Genomic DNA, 23,847 nt, shown 5'->3' on the forward strand with positions numbered 1-23,847 from the left:
CCACGTGGGATTGTTTTCTAAGCCTCAATACAATACAATTATTGTTAAGAGTTAGAACTGCAATTTGCACTAATGAACAAGAAAGACTGAACCAGATGCTTGGCTTCAGATGGGTGCCCTTTGGATGGGGGCCATCATTTTAACAGAAGAGACCCATTGTACAAATCCAACATTCACATGTGTGCTTGCCCATGCTCATATTTTCCTTTCCTGCTGTTTCATTTCTATTTCTTTTCTCCTGTAGCCTTTCTACATACAAGCATGGGTTGAAACCAAGAGAAAAGAGCTAGAGGCTGCCATTTTTTCCCCTCTGTCTTTGTGTTCTTGCAGGCTGTATGTGGCTGCTCTCTGCAGTACTCAGAAGCAGGGACTCAGCCCCGCCGCTTAACCGTAGTACTGCCTCTCCTTGCTTAACTTGAATTTACTCTGATCTGTACATTTTTGGCGGACTGGATATGACTTTACTAGAAGATCCTAGTTTTGAACCCCGGTGGGATACCCGGGATGACTTAGGAACTACCCTGTTATCTACTTTAGGAAAGGAAAGAAGAAACATTAGTAAAGTAGGTTTCTGTTCGAAGTAGTTACTGATGTGTCCAAAGGGCAGAAGGTGGTGATTTTATGGAACCCTGCGGTTCTGCTGTATACTAGTTTTCTAGTTGGAGGGAAAAATGGAGACTATGTGGGCAAAGACAACCATGCCCAGAAGGCTCAAGGACACTGACCTCAAAAGTCTTGGCACAGAGCCAACCTCTTCCGGCATCTATTCTGTTCACTAAAAGTCTCCTGTCAGAGATAATCAACCTTTCCATGTGTTTACTAAATGCATGGAGGACTGCATTTAGTAAATAACTGAGATGTAGAACTTTGCCTGTGAAACGTTACTCACATGACTCTGGCCTTTTTCTTTTCTTGTTTTAGTATAGTCTTTTTTGTTCCTTTCCTTTTCTTTCTTTTTTTTTTTTTTTTGAATCCAAACATGAAACTTCCCTTCTTCGTATACATTTACAGTCTATTCATATAGCCCCATTCCATGGGTAGTCGAGAAGAGGTACTTAATTTTGCAATTTTCAAAGACTAGGGGGTCAGTCTTTATCCCAATAAACTAAGGCTCAGCCTTAGAATCATTTTAGCAGGTTTTTCCAACACTGGTGGTGATCCTGCCCACTACTGGGTTAGGATCTCTCAGAGAGGGGCTGGCACCTATATGTATTTTTAAAAAGCTGCCTTAGTGATTCTGATGTGCACTAAACAGTTTCCTTGAGGTAAGGGAAGGAGGGGCTTGACTTGGTCTAGGCTGGGGTCCCAGTGCCCAGCACAGTTCCTGACGTGGAGAAGGCCCCAATGACTCTCTCTTGAATAAATGACTGGGTAAAATGGATATGCCTGCTGCATGGTAGGTGCTCAATGAGTATCAAATTATTTGTGATTTTTTAATTTGGATTTAAAAAAATTTACAAGTGCTACTGAACTGTCAAGTTGGGATCTGAACTCTGCCTGAACTTGGGAAAAATCAAGTTTTGATCTGAATAACCTAGACAGTTGCCTCGCTTCCCTTATTTGATTGGTCAGTGGGGCCCTTTTTATTTAAAATCAATAAAAAGAAACAAAAGTTTTAATTAAGTATAATAAACTGGTTTCCTTTATAAGTCTCCGCAACATACTCACCATGTAGAGCTGACTGACTTTTTCTTGACACTTGACATAGGCTTCATAGTCTGCAAACACTTTAAACCTGTGTGTGTGTGAGAGAGATTGGAAAGAAAACAAAACAAAACAAAAAACATAATTAACTGATATGAGCTAAGGTTCCATTAAAAATTCTCCTTTGCTTAACATCAGGCATGGCTGGTTCACCAAACTCATATTTCTATTGACGAGAATTTTAAATAGCTCTCAACCTTTCTATGGTTCTTCCACACATAAGAATGTCATCAAATGGATGCATCTGAAAGCTAGGCACACCAGTGGGAGGAGAAAACGAATATAAGATTTGTAGGTCTTATTCTTAAAGCTTCCTAGCATTGCTAGTGGAAAATATTTCATTTTTCTTTCTACACCTAGGTTAGTTTATCAAATCACAGATCTTTGTGAATCTACATAGTTGGGTTGTACCTGGCTTAAGATGTTCCTGTCCCTTTTTCATGGCCCAAATAATATCTTCTTGGGGGAACTCACCTATCATGATAAAACAGCATGTTGATTAAGTCTTTGAAGAGGTCAGGCTGCTTGGGAGAATAGAAACCATTGTCGATCTGATCAATGGCCAGCTTCAGCTCTGGAAGTGCCTCATAATATTCTTTTGCCTTGTACCTGTGGGGTCAGGGTGTGGGTGCGGGTGCAATAAGGAAAATGTTCTGTTAGTCTTTGTGATTGACAGCACACTAGATACCACATTAGCTGTGAAAAATGCATTCAGAAATATTAGCATTTATAGAAGTTGTTGTAAAGCTCAATATGGGTATAAATAATCTCTGACTAGATCCTGAAAATTCCCCCCCCCCATTAAATTTGATTAGTTCTTTGTAACTGAAGACATTAAGGACAGTAGATAATAAAAATTCTAGTCACAGACCAATAGTCTGTTCTGGTAAAATATAATTTTCCTTTCAAAGCAGACTTTACTGCTCTATACGAGCATTGTGTTAAGGGGACCATTTGCCCTCTGGACCCCCAAATTTGTTGCTGAGTAAAAATTTACTTCTAAAAGTCAGGAAGCGTATCTGACACCCTCCAAATTTTGTGATCCCTATAGTTCCTTTGGTCAGCACTCTTTATTTCTTATCTGAATCCAGGTTAATAAACTTATTCAGAAATTAAGTGAAATGAGTATTCCTGGGGCTTCTGTACATCCGTACCATATCCTCTCCCACACTTCAGACCATCTCTTTGCAATTTTAAGGGGATACCAAATGCTTTAAATTATATGCAAAAACTTCTATTAGAAACTGGTTCATATTTTGATCAAAGTAAAAATCACAGATGTGGAAAAATGACTAGCTCCTCAGGCCAGCTCTATAATGGCTGATAACACAGAGCGATAACCCCGTGCACCTGGGTCCAAGTTGCTTTTTCTCTTCACTTGCTGGGTTTAATAAGACTAATCTGTGGCCAGGAGGCACCCCAGACTCAGGGGGATGGTCTGCTGCCACCTTTCATGTGACTCCACCTGGACGGGATGCCTGGGTGGGCAGGTACCCTTCTGGGAGAGCTGTTTTCTCACCCTTTCTTGTCCAAAGCAGCCACGTCATTTACTCTCATGCCAAAAATGAACAGGTTCTCTTCCCCAGCTTCCTCTGCCATTTCCACGTTGGCCCCATCCATGGTCCCGATAGTCAGGGCCCCATTCAGCATGAACTTCATATTGCCTGTCCCTGAGGCTTCGGTGCCGGCAGTAGAAATCTGCTCCGACAGATCGGTGGCTGGAATGACTGCATAAGCAGGCGTGTTAAAATGAGTGATTCTGTCCCTCTGGATCTGCATATATTGTAGCTGAGCACTTATCTAGCTGGCCTGTTTTGATTACTGAAGTAGTATTGTCATCACGACAAACAATGAAATGGTGAAGGACGGATTTCACTCTTCCTTTTGTCCGTTTCTGATGTGCTATCTTGGTGGTTATGGCCACAGTGCTAAATAACTATATGCTTATACTACTCTCTCTTGTTCTATAGAGAGCAGCAACTGACTCTGCTATAAAAGTGGACACTACATTTCTCTTCTCCTCTTTCTTCCTTCCAGTTTTTGTTATAGTTTGATTTTTAGTTCTTCTACTTCTAACTATAAAATTTAATATATTGAAAATTCTCCTTCTTGATCCTTAAAATTCAGAGTCTCTCCTGGCTCTTCTTTTGCAATCTGAGGGGACTGAATTGTCTATGTTCCTTGCACTTTCACTGCAGGGACACAAGCCACATGCAGTTGAAGTGTGTCTCGGAATAGACACCAAGCCTCTGACTTTTCAGCCTGATTTACACACAAATTAGTGCTGCTTGCAGCCTCCTACCCGCTTCCCTTTGACTACAAAGGTCAGGACAAATTCTCTGCTTTACTCTGACAGCTTGCTTGTGGATTACATAAATCTTCATTTGCATCCATAGGAATCTAGCTCTTTTTCCTTCATGCAGACAGTTCTTAAACAGTAACATCAGAGGACCCAAAGACACCTCAAAGACAGAAAGGTCCCTTTTCAATTTGGGAAACACGTGAATACACAGTTGGCATTGGCATAGGGATGGGGCTCTGTGAGCATGGAATGAAAATAAGCAAAGGTCGCAGTGGTAGAGAAAGGGACGTTGGCTTCTCGCCAGTCTGGCTGTCCTCATGAGGGAACTCCATGCTTGATCTCAGAGTGTCCATCTGAGGCACATCTAAGCCTTGGGCTCTGGAAGCCTGACTTCATCCTCATTTCCTGTTGCCATATGAACAAATGACAGCTCTTCCTTCCACAAAGTGACCAGAGGAATATCTGGGGACTGGGGAATTGGTTTTCTGTTGCAAAACTGGGGCTGGGAGCGGAAGACCTTTTTTTTTTTCTTTTGTAGAGTACAGTCTGTATCAAAACCTCAGGGCCACTCCCCAGTCTCACTCTCTCAGAGGAAAATGTGCTTACAGATGTAATCTGTGATATTGACTCTGAGGAAAGCAATCTCATTGCTAGCTGGGTCACCTAAAAGCTCTTAGCTGAGGTCCTTATGCTGCCCAGCAGTGACACCTTCTATCCCAAGTTCCTGGCTTCCTGAGCTCAGCCGTCCCATTTTTCCATACTGTATAATCCTTCCCTAGAATTTGACCTGGCCACACATGGTTTGTGGTGAGAGCATTACCTCTTTCAGCAAGAGACACTCTGTAGTTCTCCAAGAAGATGACTTTCAACTTGTCTCCAACCACAGGGTCATTATTCACCACATCCGCCACTGAAGTGATCAACTTTATGATCAGTTTGGCCATGTGATATCCTGGGGCAGCCTTGGGGAAGAATGTCAAACACAATGACAGAATGTAGGCATGATGTAGAAAAATGACAAGAGATTAGAGGCCCCGAGTCCCCACTGAATAGACTCAACTTACTTTGCCACCAATTATAACTGTTCTGGGCACAAATAACTTCTTAGGGTCTTTCTTAATGCCTAAAAAAGATGGAGAAGTGGATGGAACAGAGGATGGCCTGGGGTGGCGAGATCTGCACCCAGGGGGCTGCTTCTGCCTCCAGGGGGGTTGGTGGCTACAGGGCTGACTCACGGTTGTACATTGTGACCACATGCAGGCAGTTCAAAAGCTGTCGCTTATACTCGTGGATCCTCTTCACATGCACGTCAAATATGGATGATGGGTTGATCTTCACTTTGTACTCCTTCTCCAGAAACTGAGAAAACTTCAGCTTGTTCTCCTGTGGAGACAGTGTACGGGGCCAGAGCTCTTTTGACTTAGGAGCATCGGGTGGTCTGTTTTTAAAAAGGTGAGCATAAACCCTCAACGCAAGTGCTGGGGGAAAGGATCCACATAGAGAAGCCTCACCTGCTTCACATTGGAAATTTCTCGAAGGAAGATGTCATCACCCAGGAAGCTGTGTAACTTTGTCAGCTGGCTCAAGTCTTTCACGTAGTCTTCCCCAATTTTCTTTTAGTTTAAAGGAAGAGGTAACTAATCAGCGATGGCAATCAAGCCCAAATGATCATTTTTTGTCACTCTGTGGCAAGTGCTCATGCTCACCTACAACAGGATAGCTCACCTACCACAGAGTACACAGAATGGATTTATTCACAGAAGAGGCTAGAATTGCTGTGGGGGAAGAACACTTTGCTAGTATCTTAAATGTATTTCAGTGGTAGTAAGTGTTAAAAACAGGACATCTACTTAAAGAAGGTGACAAAGAACCCAGGTTCCACTAGCTATTTATCTGACCTTTGTTTCCTCTTTACTAAACAGGGTTACCTCTTCCATTTATGAGTCTTACGAGTACTGTTAGTGAGGACCAGGTATATAATTTGTGGGGCCTCTTGATCAAATACTAAAAATTTCATGGTGGCTACATCAGAGAATTAAATCAAGCACAGAGCCTTGTGGGGCTGCACAAGTCACATGCTGATGAAGCTGACCCTGCTGCAGATAGGATCTGCAAATTTGAAGTGCATTCATATGCCTCCTGCATTCCAGCCAGGCTTCCCTGCCTCTCCACCCTTCTGAGTTACCTCTGCTATTAACTCTGCAAGCCCAGGGTTGCAGAGTAAGAGCCAGCGCCTTGGAGTGATCCCATTGGTTTTATTCTGAAACTTGTCTGGTTCTAGCTCACTGAAGTCCTTGAATCTGGAGATAGAAGAGACACACCACTGAATTTGGCTGAAATGGCAGGTTCCTACATGAAGTAAGTTGAGTTACATTCAAGAAGCCAAGTGTAGGTTTAGAAACATTAAAGAGAGGTGGAAGGAGGGACTGACAGCAGCTACAGCTGTCCTTCTAAATAGAAACCCATTTGCAATTCAAAGCAGTTACAAGAAAAATTCCAAATCTAATCACCTCCATATGATTTCTTGGCACTGACATATATACCAGACTTTTCAGCAGAATAGTTTGTTTTTGTTTGTTTGTTTGTTTTTGCTCCTAAGTCTAGAATTAAGATGGTTCAGAGAGAAAGGCTTTTTCTTTTTCAAGAGAAGGGTACTTTGTACAGAAGAAAATACTTTTAAATATTTTGATGGGGCCTTGCCTCATCTCCAAAGCAACCCTGTGTATACCAGCACTATCCCCTACTGGAGTAACGCTAGACCCACAACCACAAAAAGGAAAGCTCACACTTGGGTCTTCACAATGTCTGAGTGGATTTTAGCTACGCCATTCACAGCATGGGAGCCCACAATGCAAAGATGGGCCATGTTGATCCTTTTGCCTCCATCCTCTTCTACCAGAGACATCCTTCTCAGACGGTCGACATCTTTAGGAAACAAGGCCACGATTTTCTAGCCAAAGGAAGAGAAAGAACTTACTGGTCACTTTCAAAGTTTAAAGCAACACTGGGATAATGCTGTTCACTTTCCAAGTAGAATCTTTGATGGAGTGAATATAAAATTCCCCCGCCCCTCACCCCCCCAGAGAGGTTGGGTTAGCCTTAGGGAGATGCCATCCTCTATTGTAGTGCTTTCAAAAAGGTGCCTAACATAGTCCCACCCGACTTGGATACTTTTTGATGTATCAATGATTGAAAGATGGCTGGGCCTCAAGTTTGGTAAGAGGGAACATCGTGGCCACCCTTAATATCTCAAAATCACATTCTCAAAAGGAGTAGAATCTCTCAAAACGACTTACATCTAAATGCTTCTGATTTATCTCATAAATAATTTGCAAATGTCGAGGAAGCAACTTCTCCACCAGCTCTACAGGCCAGCGCTCCAGGGCTTCTGGGAGCACTGTGTGGTTGGTGTAGGCGAAGGTCTTCTGGGTAACTTCCCATGCCTGAGGGAAAGGGAAGGCTTGGCTGCTTTCCTCTGCAAGAAAGACTGTCCTGCAGGTGCACACTCCACCCCACAGGGCCAAAAATTTCCTCAGCTCTCCCGGTCCACAGCGGGACAGGTCTATGTGCTTCTATACACGCAGACATACTCGATTCCACCAGGTCCTTGAATGGTCCAGAGAGTGGAACGTGTTTTCTTTTGTGTTTTGTTTTTTTGTTTTTTTGGTTTTTTTGGAGGGGAGGGGAAAGGTAGCTCTTGGAAAAACTAACTGATAAAACTTAAGACAGCATGCTGAAAAGTCTCCTCTACTATTCTAACATGTCTTTTGTTTATTAAATAAACAAAATTTGAGGAATAAAAACTTAAGGAATATTGTGAGCAGGTACAAAGTATGTTTAAAATGTTGACTCTCAAAGCAATGGAATGCTTTCAATTAGCTGTAGTCTGAGGTTACAGAGCTTAATTTAGAATCTTTTTAGAGACAAAAATGGTAAGCACAGTATAAGCCGCAATACAGCTAGTGAGCTGAATCCCATTAGGAATGTGTTTATTTCTTAGCCTTACTCCTTGTAAAGCAGTAAAGACAGAGAAATGTCAGCACCAGGGTAAATTTTACCGTTAACTGTTGGCAGTTAGCTACAGTAACTTATTAAAAAAAAAAAAAAAACAACCCACAAAAGGAGCTTTGGGAAAAATCTCCCAAGCACATATATTTTGGTTAATTAAAAGAAAAAGAAGCCAAACGATCCAGACCTTGGACCAGGGCAATTTTTCAATATCCACAAAAATCCTCATCAGCTCAGGGATGGCGAGTGCGGGGTGCGTGTCATTCAGCTGGATGGCCACCTGTGTGGGGAGAAGATGTCGACATGAAGGTCTGGCTTCCTGGACCGCATACCAAGACCGAACAACATGCCACTTTCTTAGGAACGTTTTAGCCTTTTATACCTACTCAACATTTTTAGACATGACAGAGGAGTAAATCTGATCGAAGTCCTCGTCCCCTCGGCTGTCCCCACCTGTATTCACAGATTGAACACTTGCCTGATCTGGAAAGGCATCAAATGCAGTTTCGGCATTATTGGTGGAGCCAAACTTGGATGACTTGAAACGTCGGATGATATCTTGCAAGGTAGCGGCCACCACGAAGTACTCCTGCTTCAATCTTAGCTCCTTCCCTTCAAAAAACTTCAAACAAGAGACTGAATGAGCGTGGCTCACACAGTTAGATGTGGCCAAAACTTGTTTGGTGTCTCCTGTCCAGAAACCCTTAAGGCTAAAACACACTGGGCTTCTGGTGGAAGACGGCAGGCTGGACACCAAGCATTAGCCCTTGCTCCTTTCTGACAGTAAAGAGATTTTAAAAAGGCATACTGATAAAGGATGAAGGGAATGGGAGAGAAGACAACAGCAACAACTGTTTAGAATGTGAAAGAAAGGATGAGTGATAATTGAGCCAGAAGATCCAGGAAAGCTGAATACTGATCTGGTAGTGGAGAAGAGCTCCTAAGCAACTCAATTTAGACACTGAAGCCCCCAAAGGATCAAGAAATGGCAGCACCAGTGTCTTTGGAAGTAGAGGTGAAAATGGGACAAAAGGTCAGTTGAGAGTCTGTCTGAGATACAGTTGGCTTTGGACCTCATCCCAGTTCCCTCGGCTGAGCAATTTCCTTTCCCAACTGAAGCAGAAGCTGGAGGTATATTTTGTGGACATGGTAAAACAGGGGTCTCTGGACTGGAAGGCAGCAAGTACAGGTGAAGGTGGGGTACCACACTAGACTGAAAATGGGGAAAAGGGGGTTAAAGTAAAAGTTAATAGTACTGAATATGTTGAGACTCTCAGTCTTCTCTTAACCAGATTTCAGAACATGGCCAGCCAATATTGATTCCACGAGGAAAGAAGCTGCAAGAGTCTTCTCTAGGGAATTCGAGCAGCCCAAGAGGGAGACCCAGAGACAATGACATGAGGTGCCACCCCAGGACATGGCTCCACAAGATCACAATAGAGTGAAGCCCAAATAGATAAACCCCACTCAAGTACAGGGCTACTCTAAAGCTTGTGGGTACCTCCCTTATACTTTAGTGGGCAGCTAAGGATCACTAGACATCTAAGAAAATGTTGTAAAAGAAAGAGTTCAGCATAAACAAACAAAAGCCAACTTAGAGGAAACAGAGATTAGAACAAAGAGTATTACAAGAATACTATCAATATCCTCAGATAAATTAGAGAAGATATTGTATTCAAGAAGTAAGATTAAGATGCTTTAAGGAAATATCTAGAGAAAAAAAGATTACTTCGAAATTAAAACATGATATACAAAATGAGAAACCCAATAGAAGGATTGGAAGAGAGATTTGTGATCGCCCAGAAAATTGAGCAAGAAGACAAAGAGATGATAAACATAAAGAAAAAATGGTAAGAAAACTAAAGGACTTGTTGAAGATGTTCAGTAATTCTAGGCCATTTCTAAGAGAACTGTAGTCCTGTGTTCCCAGAATGAAGGATACCTAGGCCTGATGGGGGAAAACAGACTCACAACAAAGCACCCCGCGCCCCATTCAGTGCACTCGGCTGTAGGTGGCTAAGGGAGGGATACAGGAGGAGGTGAGAGAAGTGGAGGGAGTGGGGTGTAGAGTGATAGAAGCAGACAGGAAGCTTTCAAAAGGGAAAAAAAGTGGGATTCAAACAAAAGATCAAGAATTAGAATTGCATTGTGCTTCTTAGCCACACTGAAAACTTGAAGACAAAGCAAAGAATCTGTTCTGCATCCAGGCAAACTATCAATGTGAGGGCAGAATAAAGACATTTTCCAATACGCAAGGTCTCAGAAAAATCGACCTTACATACATTCTTTCCCAGGAAGCCCTTGGAGCATGTGCACTGCCAGAACAAGAGAGTAAACAAACAAAAAGAAAGACATGAAATCCAGGAAACAAATGATCTCAGAAAGTAAATGAGCACTGGGGTTCTCAGAATAATGGGGAAGAAGATCCCAAAATGACAGTGGAGCAGGCAACCAGAAGAAATTAAGAGACTTTTCAAAAAGACCTGGTTAACAGAATATCTAATGTGTCGAGAAGAAATTTCTGCAGTTGAGGTAAGGTGTAGGATAAATTAGGGCAAACTACTCAGAAGCTTAAGCAAACAAAATAATTACTAACTCCAGAAAAAACGAAAACTTTTTAAGAAAAAATAATCATTATATGATGACACATATATGCACAGATCAGGATCCTGAAGCATTTACGTAGTCAAAATAATTTGAACACTGATTAAGGAGCTACTGAAAATTATGCTATAATTATGTTAAGAGAATGGGGACAGGAAATATGTGTTTGTGTGGTAGAGGTGGGAGTGTATGTGAAGGAGTGAGCTATAGTTTCATCTTCAATAGTGGCATGTCAACAAACAATTGTAAAAGCAGGAAAACTGAGAAGTAATAACAGCATGTTATTAGAACTATGGAGGCAAGAATCCAGAAAATTAAGAGCGAAGGGATGTAGCTTCTGGGAAGTGGGAAATGGAGACTGCGTTATTATATAAGCCTCACAGAACTGTTTTTCTCTTTAAGCTATGTGTACATATAACTGATAAGAATTTAAAAACCAAACTAAAAATTAGAAGTCATTAATAGGAACTGTTTTGATTGATATCAGCAATGGGAATTTATATGTGGAGCTTGGAAATTTTTTTACTTTCTTTCGATCCTTTTTATATTGTTTACATTTTTTTCTAATGGTATGCATCGTGGTAAAATTATAATGAAATCATTGTTCTAAAAAAAGCATTATGAATCCATCTAAAATACAGTTAAACATTTAGGGAATTTTTAATGTCCTAGAAATAAAATGATTAATTAAATAATCACTGACCTCAAAAAGTTCAAACTAGTGGGTAAAGAGTGATGTGTAAAAAAGGCTTTAAATAAAATGCAATGGTTTTTTTTTTGAAAATTAATGTTATAGTTAAGTATATATACAGTATTTTTGGAATCTGAATACTCAGGTAATTCTTTATCTGAGCCCTGAAAGATGAGTAGGAATTTGTCAAATGAGCACAGAGTGCCAGAGTATTCTCTGCAGGCAGAAGAAGCTTGGGCAAGGCATTCAGGTAAAAAGAACAGGGCAAACAGTCCTGCACTTCTGGGGCCTCATTGCCAGGGCCAGATCATGGAGGATGCGTCAGACAACTCATGCCCATGTTAATGAAGAACTTAGGGAGCACATCTAAGATTCTGTGTTTCTCTCACATGTGATTAGAAGCCTTTAAAGAACTTCAAGCAAGAAAAAATACCTAAGTATAGTTGCAGAGGGAGGACAGTTGCAAAATTCTTGGAAGACAGACTAATGTCTGGACTATGGCTATGGGTAAGTTGGGCCAAAGGAAAGAGTTTGTTCTTGTAATTACAGTACCACAGTGATTTATCAAGTTGTACTTAAAAATAAGCATGATCCCGAGAGCTACCTTTTACCCAATGAATTTCGTCAACTTTGTTCTCATGTTAACTTCGTATATGCTATCAGTAGCTGCAGATGATTATTTCCAGGTAAAGTGAGGTTTGGTGCTTACTAAAGAAAGGAAGATGAAGTTCAAACCCCTTCCAGTTAAAGAGTCCTGCAGGCTGGGTTTGGCTATGCATAATGGCCCCAGACTTGGAAGGATTCTTACTTTAACTGACCATGAAACAGAATAACCTTTTGCTTTTGGGTTAGAGATTTTTCTGAAATTAATAAAGTCACAATGTTTCTCCCAAAGGAAAGAATAACATATAGCATTTTACCCATATAGAAGTCAGAGCTAAATATATTTAAACCAGCAAAGAATCTACAGCAATCATCTGAGATCCATTTCCAAGTGTTTTTACTTTTAGCTGAACTATTGTTAGTGTAAAATTGGGAATAATCACCTATAAGAGTAAGTATAAAGAGATGAATAAGTGGCATAAGGGTCCACTCTGAAGTTCATGGCCCCACCTCGCCTAGGGGCAGAGGGCTGGAAGAGCCCTGTCACCAAGAGGAAGAGGCCAGGTGGGAAACCTCCAGGGACTCTGAGTGTGGATGAAATTTCTGTTTGGAAAGGAAGTAGTGCCTTACCTCATCTTTTATATCCAAGTTTGTTTTGAAATACAAAGAACTGGTACACAGACCTTGCCAATTAGTCATGGGGTCACTAATCAAGGGCATAATACCAAGTCTGATTTCGTGAATTACACAAATTTGTTTTCCTTACTTGGTGGGAGGGGAAATCTAGACAATTCCAGAAGAGATGTGGAGATTATTTTGTGCTGAAAAAAATACATCAACATTAAAGCTGTGCTTTATAGGGCTACTGAATAGGTGCCTCTGAAATAAGCTGCTTCTGTTTCCACTGAGACAACAAGCTTGAGCACTCACGTTATCATTGGGATAGAGGACCCGAGAGATGTTCTCGGCCAGATTTCGGTCCAGCACAGCCTGAATGTAGTCTCCGACGTTAACTGAGGGAATGTTAGAAAAATGAATAAATAGAAAGGCCAGCCATTGTTATCAAAGTCCCTTGATCTCATCTGATGCTTGCTGTCTAGCATGTGGGATTCCTAAAATTCCTAAAAATCCAAAAGGATTTCAACCAATTTCAACAAATCTTCATGGTCTGATTCACAAGAAAGTCTAAGAAGGCCAGATGGAAGGACTGCTTTAAAAATGTCCTCCATACTTGCTCCATAAATTGGCTCTGCTTAGTCACTGAAGAAACTCAAGGCCTTTTTTTCAAGCTCAATTTGGTTCTAACTAGTGTTCAAAAAGAAACCAGTGATGTCGTACTTCCCAAGACTCTCTTTCTGTGTCATCTTTGTAGAGCGGAGTACTAATTTGCATCTGAGATAAAAAGATTAACCATACACACAAAGAAACAAGAGTCCATGCTGTACTCACAGTCTTGGAGATTAAAGTCCTTGGGGGCCCGAGCAGACCAGAGGCGCATGGTGTTGACGGTGTTATTCATATACCCAGGCACTGGGGTGTCATATGGCAGGGCCAGGACCACCTGTGGGATTAAATCAAAGCAGCTGCTCACTGTTTCCCATGTGTGATGATGTAGGTTGAACAGTGGGCTGGGAGGTGGCAATGGGAATTCTGTTCCTGGCTGTTACTGATTCAAATTGTGTGATGCCTAAACCAAGACAAGAGTCCCAGGACTGGAGTGATGGGTATAAAAAGCCATTGTGCATTCTCCTCCCACTGGAAATAATCTGATGGCTGGAACCATCTAGACTGATGGTCTACTGTATCATTTTCATGTTGACTTCTTTGTGTCCCTTGCCTGGATCTGGATGCATATCTTTTATGTTTCAGATCTAGCCATTGCTTTAAGAATAAAATATAATGTAAAAACCAAATGAAAAATGTGAATCTGTACTCATTAAAAACATTAATCAGCATAAATTTAGTGTAAGTTATTCAATGATCTGATTACAAATATGATAAAAATCAATGGAACAGAAAATTTGTGAAGATAGATTACATATGATGTTTAAAATGCTATGCTAGATTTTTCAATGTTGCATGATTTGACAAATTAGCTGATAATTAGCAGAGATGGGTCTAAGAAGTGAGCTTTGGAAAAACTAGCTCAATCTTTGTGATAGTCATTGAAACAGAGAACAGGAAGATGAACTGTGTTTCATGTGAATTTAAAATTTATGTGGGAAAAGACTCATTTCTATTCCCTGCCTCATCAGAGTCAAGTTCTAAGGAAGATAATTGACAGGTTAATTGAACAGGAGGATGCTAGAGATCATTTAGTGTAACCTACTCATTTCAAAATTGAGGAGAATGAGGCTGAGAGTGAAGTGACTTGTTCAAGGTCACAGTCAGTGTTAGGGTTGAAATCTGAACACAAATCTCTTTAATTGAGTCTGCTGAATTATGAATGAATGAAGCATTAAAGCCTATATCAATCAATCACACATATTCAGTCATGCTTTTATGAACTCTATGACCCTGAAGTAATAAACCACCCTCTTTGAATATCTTTCACTAGGAAATATGGGTCTCTAGAGATTTTTAAAGCAAGTTGTGATCAATCAGGAAAAGTTGTTTACAGAGAGTGGGTTGAGCTGGGTTCAAACCCTTTGTTCTCCTGACCCTTAAAGCATAACTAAGAAGGCAGGGGGCACATAGCTCAGATGTCCCTTTAGAGAACTTCAGGCATAACTGCCATATCTGAACTCCAGCCAAGGCCATGCTTTCTCTGGGATGCTTCTATTGTGAAACATGAGAGCTGGGACTCGTCTCATGAACAATCTTTCATCTCGGACCCCGTCAGCCTGGCCGTTTGCTCAGAGCTACACTGCTGTCTGAGGCTCTTTCAGAGAATCCTCCTTCTTTCCTCTTTCCTTTTCACTGGTGTCACATCTGCACTGCAGTCTGAAAGACTTGCTTCTGCTCCCTCTCTCTTTATCTTGGCTTTCTCCAATATACAACTTACACTTCTAATTCTCTCTGGGGTGTGCTTCTCAGAGGAACTGAACTGACACAAGAATAAACTGAATTGCTCAGTCTACTGGAAGCTGCCCAGAGCATGCATACACCACGTCTGACCTCATGCTTTCTGACGTTACCAGTTACAAATTTGGCATGTTGCATAAATCCATAAAGTTCTGCACTGCCTGGGTCACTCACCTTATATTACATCAGCCCCATAACCTTGCCTTGTGGGCACATAAAAACATACTCTCCTTAACTGAATTTCTGGTTTTATTAGGAAAATGTTTAGAGGTACTCTGTAAATACAAGGGAACTCAACAGTGAGAACTATAGTGCAAACAGAATGCTCCCAGGGTTGACTGTGCAAAACTGTATACATTTAAACAGATCAGAAGTTACTGGAAATTTTAGATATCAAATCTATAACAGGTACCTGCTAATTTAATACCAAATATATGTATGAATTATTTGGGCATATTAATGACTGATTTGTTTGCAGCTCTCTTGGTCATATTTGTAACCACTTGTGACTTAGATTGTTGCCTGTATAACCAAAATAAAAAAAAAAAAAAAAACAGAAAGAGACTTATCTTGGAATCACAGTATTATTATTCCTTATACCATTATACTATAATGACCTATTTTAGCTTCTAATCTGTTATTTCGTATGCTGAATAAATTCTTGTTTAGATAGGAAAACCCTTTTTAAAAAGTCTTTTTTCTGAACTGTGACTAGCTCTACATGGATTAGCAGAATAGAGCATCATTTTAAAAAGTCAGCTATAACATGGGTCTAGGCTTTTCTAAGACCAAATGAAGCATTTATTCATGGAGAATAATCCACAGACCAACTGAATTTAGCATTACAATACTGAATTCCACTCCTGATTTTGGTTTGTAAGAACAACATTTACTTGATCCTTACCATTTTCTTTAAGATTTTAGGGAATGGCCAATGATATATCTTTTCCAACCTGAGGCCATATTTATTAAACAAATATCTCAGGTGGAGCCTTCAATGACTGGACACTGCAGTCCAGTAGTTAACAGAGGTTATTTTTCTATCAGGAAGTATGAGGGCAGCAAAACACAAACCACCTTTGGGCGTGCTGAAAATGAACTGTTCAGAGACAGGGCAGCACTCAAATCTAGTGGCAGGATAAATCTACTGACCATGAAGTAAGTATACTTGGATTGATTAACACTAACATTGTTTCTCTAGGAGTGATTTGGTACAAAATAACAGAGTACGTTTCGCAATATTTTGCATTATTTTTCTTTACTCTGCAATAACTATGAGCTTTGGAAATTCTTCAAATAAATACTTCATTTTAAAAACACTTTTTAGAAGTTACAAGTAAATGTACACGTGGTGGTGGAATGAGGAAAAATATTTAAATTTATTCGATCTCGGTATCAACAACTTTATAGAAAGTTGGAGAGCTAAACATTCTGGGATTACAGAACTGATTAATCTCTGGCAAAGCCGATTGCAAAATGCTCTGGTAAGTCACTGACCCTGGGAAAGTTACTTCTCTCTTGGCATCAGCATCCTTGTCTCCAAAATGAGTGGGTTGCACTAAGAGGAATAACACATCTATTTATAAAAATGTACTCTATTATTCAGTACACAACATATTACACTCAATATCATGTACACATTACACTCTATGCTTTGTCTTCACTGGGCTGTACTATGGAAAATGCTCAGTATAAGGACTCTAAGTACCTGAGTGTCGACCCACTTGGTCCCAGTCTTGCTGTTCTCCACTTTTCCGTAGAAGTGCACGGGCAGCATGAACTCAGGGCGGGCTTTCTCCCAGGGGTTTCCATGCCTGAGCCAATCATCTGCCTCTTCCACCTGCAAAAAGAATATGCCTTAGAATTTGTTTTTCAGGAGATCTTGACCTAGTCTTTTAATTAAATTGAATTAAAAATATCTTTAACTGAATCAATTTGAGAATACTGTTTTGGCAAGAAAGTGTGTGTTCTGTCAATCTCAATTCACTGTTCTTATTGGCTTACAGCCTAAATCAACAACGATAATACTTGTTAATACTGTTCTCATGTTTTATATTTATTATTACATTTAATCCTCAGCAATCCTATAGAAGGAAACTATGATTCTCGCTTTATTTATTTTTAAAATTTTTAATTTTTCAATGAGTTGATATACAATATTACATTAATTTTAGGTATACAACATAGTGATTAGACATTTATACAACTTATGAAGTGATCACCTCGATGAGTACTCATCTGACATCATACACAGTTATCACAATATTACTGACTATATTCCTTATGCTGTACTTTATATCCCCATGACTGTTTTTACATATGATTCTCCTTTTAAAGATGAGAGAATTGTAACTTGCTCAAAGTTGCACAGATAGTGAATGGTACAGCTGAGATTTGACCTTAGGTCTATGTGTTCTAGAGCCTGTGTCTTAACATCTTTGAATGCAACTGTCTAGCTGGAGTGAAAGAGAAAGGCCCTCAAGGTTGTTTACAGTTAGATATCTGGACCCGATAAATCCACATGACGGTTTCAGTCAAGATTCTTGTCTATAATGCACAGACTGGTTAAGAAATGCTACTCGTAGAAAGCTCCCTTAATAAACCTTATTTCAGTATAGGTACAGAAGACTATTACATTTCGTTGTCTTTCTTTAATCTGTATGTAATTTTGATTTGTAATGACCATTCATTATAGTTCTTTTTGAAAATAACGTAGGCAGAGGTGATGAATTTAAAACATTTTGTTTATATCGACAATTTTAATATCTTATAGTTTGCATTGAGGGTACACTAAACATCAAATGAATTTTGGTTTGCAAAAAACAAACAAGAACAGCAAGAATAATAAAAAAAACATCCAGGGGAATGTATTTTCAGTGCAAAGATATCAGTGAAATCTTTACAATACATAAATTAAAAAAAATGGAATTGTGTTCTGACAAGAAGGGAGAGATACAAAGTACCCTTGCCAATGAAACAATGCACTATGGTTATTTTACCTAGTTGAATCCTGACTTTCTCCTCTGAGAAAACTCAGCTTTAATTTAAGATATTGCTTATGAATTAGGACACACCGTACCAGATGCCTCAGAACACCTAAATATAAGTTCAGTGCTTGTTCTAGGCACAGTGTGGAGAGAGAAACAAACACAGCTAATGTTTTTTGAGATATTAGACAAGACATTAATGTCAACAGCCAGATAAACAAATATTTATTCAAACATTGACCATAACTTTTTATCAAGAAAGCCAGTAAGCCAGCCATTAGTATTAACTACCAGCATAATGATGAATGAAATTGGGAACTCAGAAAACAACTTAAGGTAGAAAATCTGGGAGTTAGAGAACTGCTGGAGGCAGGAGGGTGTATCAGAAGCAGGATGAAGCCTAAGGGAAGGCTGGAGCAGATCTGAGTTAAATGGCAAATTGCATCTTGTTAAACTGTAGATTCTTAGTCCCAGAGAGGTCTGAAATTCTGCAGTTTAACAAATTCCCAGGGGCTACATGGTGTAACCAGGAACTACATGGTGATACAAAGTCGGTAACTGTAATTCAGAATTTAGACTTCCACTATCCCAATCATAAAAAGAGCGACAAATTTAATTAAAATTTAACAAGGAAATAACTGAATTTTATCAGCTGATAAGAAACTAAGTTAGAGTCCACTAGCACGTGTTAATAACTAGAGACTCCACAACAAATAAATGAGGATATCCACAAAAGATGAAAACATCCTCATTTACAAAACACTCTACGCTGCCCTTAGTCAAGGGCAGGTTTAAGGTTTTCAAAATCTGGCCAATGTGAACACTTCCTGTAACAGGAAAGGATTGTAAGGCCCGTTTGTCTCATTTCATCACTGGACTGTTGTAAAACACACCTAAAGGTAATATAGGAAACAGGAAGATGCTAAGGCAGGAACAGTTTTCCTCTTACAAGTCATAGGAGAATGGACAACATATTTTCTGCTGAGAAACGGAGCAGGCTCACACTGTTCTGCCCTCCAGCAGCTTGAGATGCTCCTAGGAGAGAGAATGGGCTCTGGGCTTCCTGCCAGCACTTCCAGCTTCCTACAGAAGTCAGAAGCTGCCCTCACTTTCATGAGGGTACACTGTTAAGTGACAAGGGACTAGTCAGCTGATTACTCTTAATGCCATCCAAAGTTGGTCTGATTTTTCCTTGCCAAATAATGGCTGATTTTAATGTCACTGGGTTAACGAGCTCTGTAGGAGAACCAAATGTCAAGCTTGCTTTTCTTAATTTTTCTCTCTTCCTGATTCAGCAAATAATCAGTTAATAACTCCCTCAATTTTACAAACTTTGTTTTTAAAGTAAATTGGAAAACAGATATTTCAAAACCACAAGCTGGTCTCAGCAGATCAGAGGAGAAAGAGAAAACTGTCCCCTCCCGCCCTCGCTATATCCACAGAAACTGCAGGATGGTGATAAACCTCCTGTACCTCGCTTTCTTCCAATGAATCAACAAAATGGTCTATAAATTTAGATTTCCATGTAGCCAGTGGTCCCCACACTAACGTGCTGAGCCATATGAAGGGTGGGGGCAAGATGAGAGAAGAGCTTTCATTTACAGCTAAGTGGGCTGTCGGATCTGAACATCCTGGGTGAAAGAGAGCTGAGACAAAGCTAGTGTGCCCCTGCGGAGTGAGGGACAGTGTGCCAGTCTAGGTGAGGGGCGGCAGCCTGGACTTGGCATCTCCCTAGAGGAATTACGCAATGCAATCTGTATTCCAGCAGTCATGGAAGCAGAGGTCAGCTTAGGGGGCTCTGCCAATCAGTGAATTCTAAGTAATGCTTTTCCCCTCAATTGTGGGATACACAGGACATGAGCAAACACCAGGAATAGTCAACAAAATTTGCTTTCTGATGGTAAATAATTGAAAAATGTTTCTGGGAACACCTAGTATTCAACAGCAGTAACCAGAAGATTGCTGGGTAATGGAAACTATGGATGACTAGTTATAGCAGGTTTGGCACAGGTTCTAAGAGAAAGAAAGGTTCAGTAGGTACTATTTGGTTCAGCTCCAAAATACCTACTTTGAGCACCTTTCTACGCAGAATGTGGGCATGTGATCGTCAAACTTTAATGGGAGGTTGTTGCAATCTTCTTTCCCCTTCTTCCTCCCAATCGCCAGTTATTTTCAGAGGACTATTACTGATAAGGTTTCAATCAATGATCCCCATTAGAGTTCAAGGTAAGTCAAGAATTTTAGCAATGAAATTATTTTACTTGCGGGGGTGGGGAGGTGTTGGTTCAAAATGAACATGTTATTACTGTAAATCTTCCTTGAGAAGAAATTTCAAAAATGAAAAGTCTATCAACCTTTAAAATCTCCCCAGCTTGTACAATTTTCCTCAGCCTTCTCTGTACCTGCCTTTGAGAGAGTAAGGACATATCTGATGTGAATGGGGCATGACTGTACCCTGAAGAGCCATGCTGCTTTCTGGGAAAATACTTTTTGTTTTTTCACAGAAATGGTTTCTTTTTTATGGTATGGTGTATTTTATGCTTCTTCTTTAAAACCCTATCTCAGCAAACAATGAATGTGGCAAGTAAAATTATGTGGCAAGTAAAATGTGCTTCTGACTCAATTTCAAGTCATAATGAAAGTGATAATAGCTAGGGAAGCTAGCTTTGGAGACTAGCAAAAGCCATTTGGTCTCTCCTTTATCTTTAAGAACACTGGATAATATATACTTTCTTGGTATGATAGGCGAGAAAGGGATGGTTTCTTGGAATAAAGAGCATTTAAGAGTAGCAAAGATAGTATGCATGGTTAATAGTGACCTTTTGTAAATTTTGAGGTAAATGAACTTGAAAAAAATCTTTTTGAGATTGCTGAGTTTCTTTTAAATCTTTCACACAACAGTAGTTAAAAGATAAAAAACAAAATCCTTCAACATTCTGGGGTACAATGTCCACTACACAGGACACTTTCAAAGATTAAGAACGGGTACCATGTATTGCTTAGTCAGGTTGTGTCAAAATGCTGGTCATACTGAAAGTGCCTGCCAAGCTAAGCTTCTCACCATGTAATTCTAGATTACTTGGTTGGGGGAAGGGAATCGATTGTTTTGTTTTCACAGCTCTTTGTGATTATAAAATACACATTTCTTATGGTATATGAAACATGTAGAAGTGTAAACAGAAGACAGTAAAAGCAACCTGTAATCCTATCTCCCAGAGATAATTACTGTTGGAGCTTTGATGTATTTAGTTTATATCACTTATATAAGTCTATACTTCCTTTTTTTGACTAACAGTTCTCATTTTATTAAAATTAATAAAAATATAATGTTACTGGCTACTTCACTATTTTATCATATGCCATAATTCATTAAATTATCCATTTTTTAGGCAAAATTAACATTTTGAGTGCCTATTTGTGTGCCGAACATTATTTTACATATTTTCATAATAATTCTGTGAAGCTAGTATCTCTATTTTTCAAATGAGAAAACTGAGGCTCAGAGAAGTTAGGTAACTGAATTGAGGTAATGTACTTCATAAGGGTAATGAATCACAATCAGTCCTCAAATTAGAAATTAAATCTCAAATTAGGGCCCAAAATGTTTTTTTCTACAGAATGCTACCACCTAATTTATTTAGGAGTAGCTAAAGATACATTGGCCCTTAGCAAAATTTGGAAGTTTATCTTTTAATATGTTTTCAAATGTTCTTCTGAGACTTTTTCCTTGGTGCATTTTCTCATCATAGCAAATCTTTAAGTGCCGTCCTTCTTCAGACCAGAGAGCGCCCAAATATCAAGGGAGGGAAACGAGGATAGCAGTCACACTAAGCTTAATGTCCCTCCTCTCCCTAGGTCCCCCCCATCTAACCCCTGAGCATGTTGCCCTCAGAAGGACTCTTGGAAGTGTAGGTGGGGCTTAGGGAACTCAGGTGTTCTGGAAAACGATTCCAGTATCTTTTTGTCGATGTTGTATGTGGGACAAAGGTAGGGAGAAAGTGTAAATCTAATTTAGCATCAGGGAAAACTGTCCACGGTAGGTCTCGCTGTAGACTCAAAGAGTTCCCAAAGATAACAGAAACAAATGCCTAAGAGCTGGTTTGGCTATATAAAACTAGAATCATTTGTATAGATTGATTACTCTTTGTACAAATATATAGAGCACTATAATGATATATATTAAATATATGCCAAATTTATTTGATATAATAGCTAACAAGATTGCCTTCTTTCACCTTATTAAAAAATTAGAACAATGAACTTACATATCTTGTAAGATAGGCATGTTAAGGAGAGCAAGACTGAGTGTATTAAAGAATACTGAACATGGCCCTGGAAATCTGGAGATAAATCCATGTTTGCCAGCAGTGTGATCCGAGGTAACCCCATTTCTTAAGAGACTCAGTTTTCTCACCTATAAAACAGCAACATGTTCCCTACCATGAAGGGTTATTGGGGGAAATCATGAGTTACAAGATGTGCTTCTCCATTTTGCATGCTGCAGAGAATGAACGTCACACATTATAGGTGGCCCACATTCAGACAGTCAGTGATAAATATTTTCAGAGCACCCTCATGAGTGAGGCACTGCATAAGATGCTGCGGATCTGGTGGTGAATGACAGTGGCAGGCTCTCTGCTTTCAGGGAACTTATATCTCAAAGAGGGAAGACTGACAGTATTCACTGATATCAACCAAATGCAAGAGAAATTAGTGGAGCACTATGTTAAATATCTGTAAATCATAAATCATTCAGAACACTATGAAGGAGAAGTATTTTAATGACAAAACTTAAAAAAGATGGCTCACATACCTGCCATCCATCTCGGATCTTCTGATTAAAGATTCCATATTCGTATCGGATGCCATATCCATAGGCTGCAAGTCCCAGGGTTGCCATGGAATCCAAGAAGCAGGCTAAATTAATCAAAAGGCAGAGTCATTAAGATTAGTCAAAATTTCAAGTCTTTCTTTAAAAGACATGGCAGCTGCAGATCATTTTTCTATAAGAAACCACATTTGTATTTTAAAGCACAGAGACTACTGCATAGTGGATATTAATTTTTTAAATAACATTTTTTAAATTATAAAAGGAATACTACAGAAAGGTTAGAAAATATAAAAATGTGTAAAGAAGAAAACAAACATCACTTATTACCTCATCATCTAGAAATAACCATTGTATACATGTTGGCATTTCATTTGAGAACCGATAAGGAAGCTGGCCTGCATTAGATATGTCCATTATTGTGTCTGTCACTCACACTGCCCTTTCTAAGAAAGCTGTCTGCATGGCTCCCTGCTTGAAAAGATAGCTCCAGAACAGTATAATTTACATGTGACCACCTGACTAGCTGGACATCTGTGGCAGGCTCTCTCTAGCTAATGAAATTCCAATGTTATTCAGATAGCAGGTGGGCATATGCTTCAGGGAGGCCGAACTAGAGGTGACTGACTCTTGCTTCACCCAGTCGAAGCCTCTACACAAATCATAGTAATTCTGTTTACTGGCTTTGACATGGATATGCAATGATGTTCAATACAATGAGAGGTACTAGAGGTCTGTTGGGTGCAGTGACTTCCTTGTTGCTGTCATCTTTTTCCCATGAGGGGAAAGCCAAAAGAACCACAGAGACCCAGAGTCCCAACAGAAATACCCTGCTGAATAAACTAATCTTGGAATGGCCCAACCTCTGAACTGCTTGTACTGTGATAACATATGTCCTTGTTGATTAAACCATTTTTTGCTAGGTTTTCTGTTACTTATAGCCAAGAGCATTAATAACAGAGCACCTAATCCAGAATGGCCAACCAACAGGCCGGGTAGAGATCTATCTTGTGGCCTGAGGCAACTGAGGGGTTATACTAATCGAACTGCCCACTCAGAAATTTGAACTGAGAAATACACAGAGAATAATGAAATA

At 39.7% G+C, this 23,847-nt stretch overlaps 1 protein-coding gene across 1 annotated transcript in view; it reads right to left on the bottom strand.

The window, feature by feature from the left end:
* PYGL (glycogen phosphorylase L) overlaps positions 1–23,847 on the bottom strand; it is a 34,515-nt gene that overhangs the window by 1,252 nt on the left and 9,416 nt on the right. The window contains exons 4-19 of the mRNA XM_016145810.2: positions 22,737–22,840; positions 16,645–16,776; positions 13,362–13,473; positions 12,843–12,925; positions 8,493–8,636; positions 8,202–8,294; positions 7,303–7,449; positions 6,793–6,956; positions 6,192–6,306; positions 5,518–5,619; positions 5,242–5,389; positions 5,071–5,129; positions 4,827–4,968; positions 3,224–3,431; positions 2,179–2,313; positions 1,669–1,735 (exon numbers count right to left, since the gene is read on the bottom strand). Of these exons, the coding sequence (XP_016001296.1) occupies positions 1,669–1,735; positions 2,179–2,313; positions 3,224–3,431; positions 4,827–4,968; positions 5,071–5,129; positions 5,242–5,389; positions 5,518–5,619; positions 6,192–6,306; positions 6,793–6,956; positions 7,303–7,449; positions 8,202–8,294; positions 8,493–8,636; positions 12,843–12,925; positions 13,362–13,473; positions 16,645–16,776; positions 22,737–22,840 (1,955 nt within the window). The remainder of the gene's footprint in view (positions 1–1,668; positions 1,736–2,178; positions 2,314–3,223; positions 3,432–4,826; positions 4,969–5,070; positions 5,130–5,241; positions 5,390–5,517; positions 5,620–6,191; positions 6,307–6,792; positions 6,957–7,302; positions 7,450–8,201; positions 8,295–8,492; positions 8,637–12,842; positions 12,926–13,361; positions 13,474–16,644; positions 16,777–22,736; positions 22,841–23,847) is intronic.

The sequence above is a fragment of the Rousettus aegyptiacus genome, unplaced genomic scaffold (assembly GCF_014176215.1).
Source record: "Rousettus aegyptiacus isolate mRouAeg1 unplaced genomic scaffold, mRouAeg1.p scaffold_m13_p_3, whole genome shotgun sequence".
Classification (NCBI taxonomy): Eukaryota; Metazoa; Chordata; class Mammalia; order Chiroptera; family Pteropodidae; genus Rousettus; species Rousettus aegyptiacus.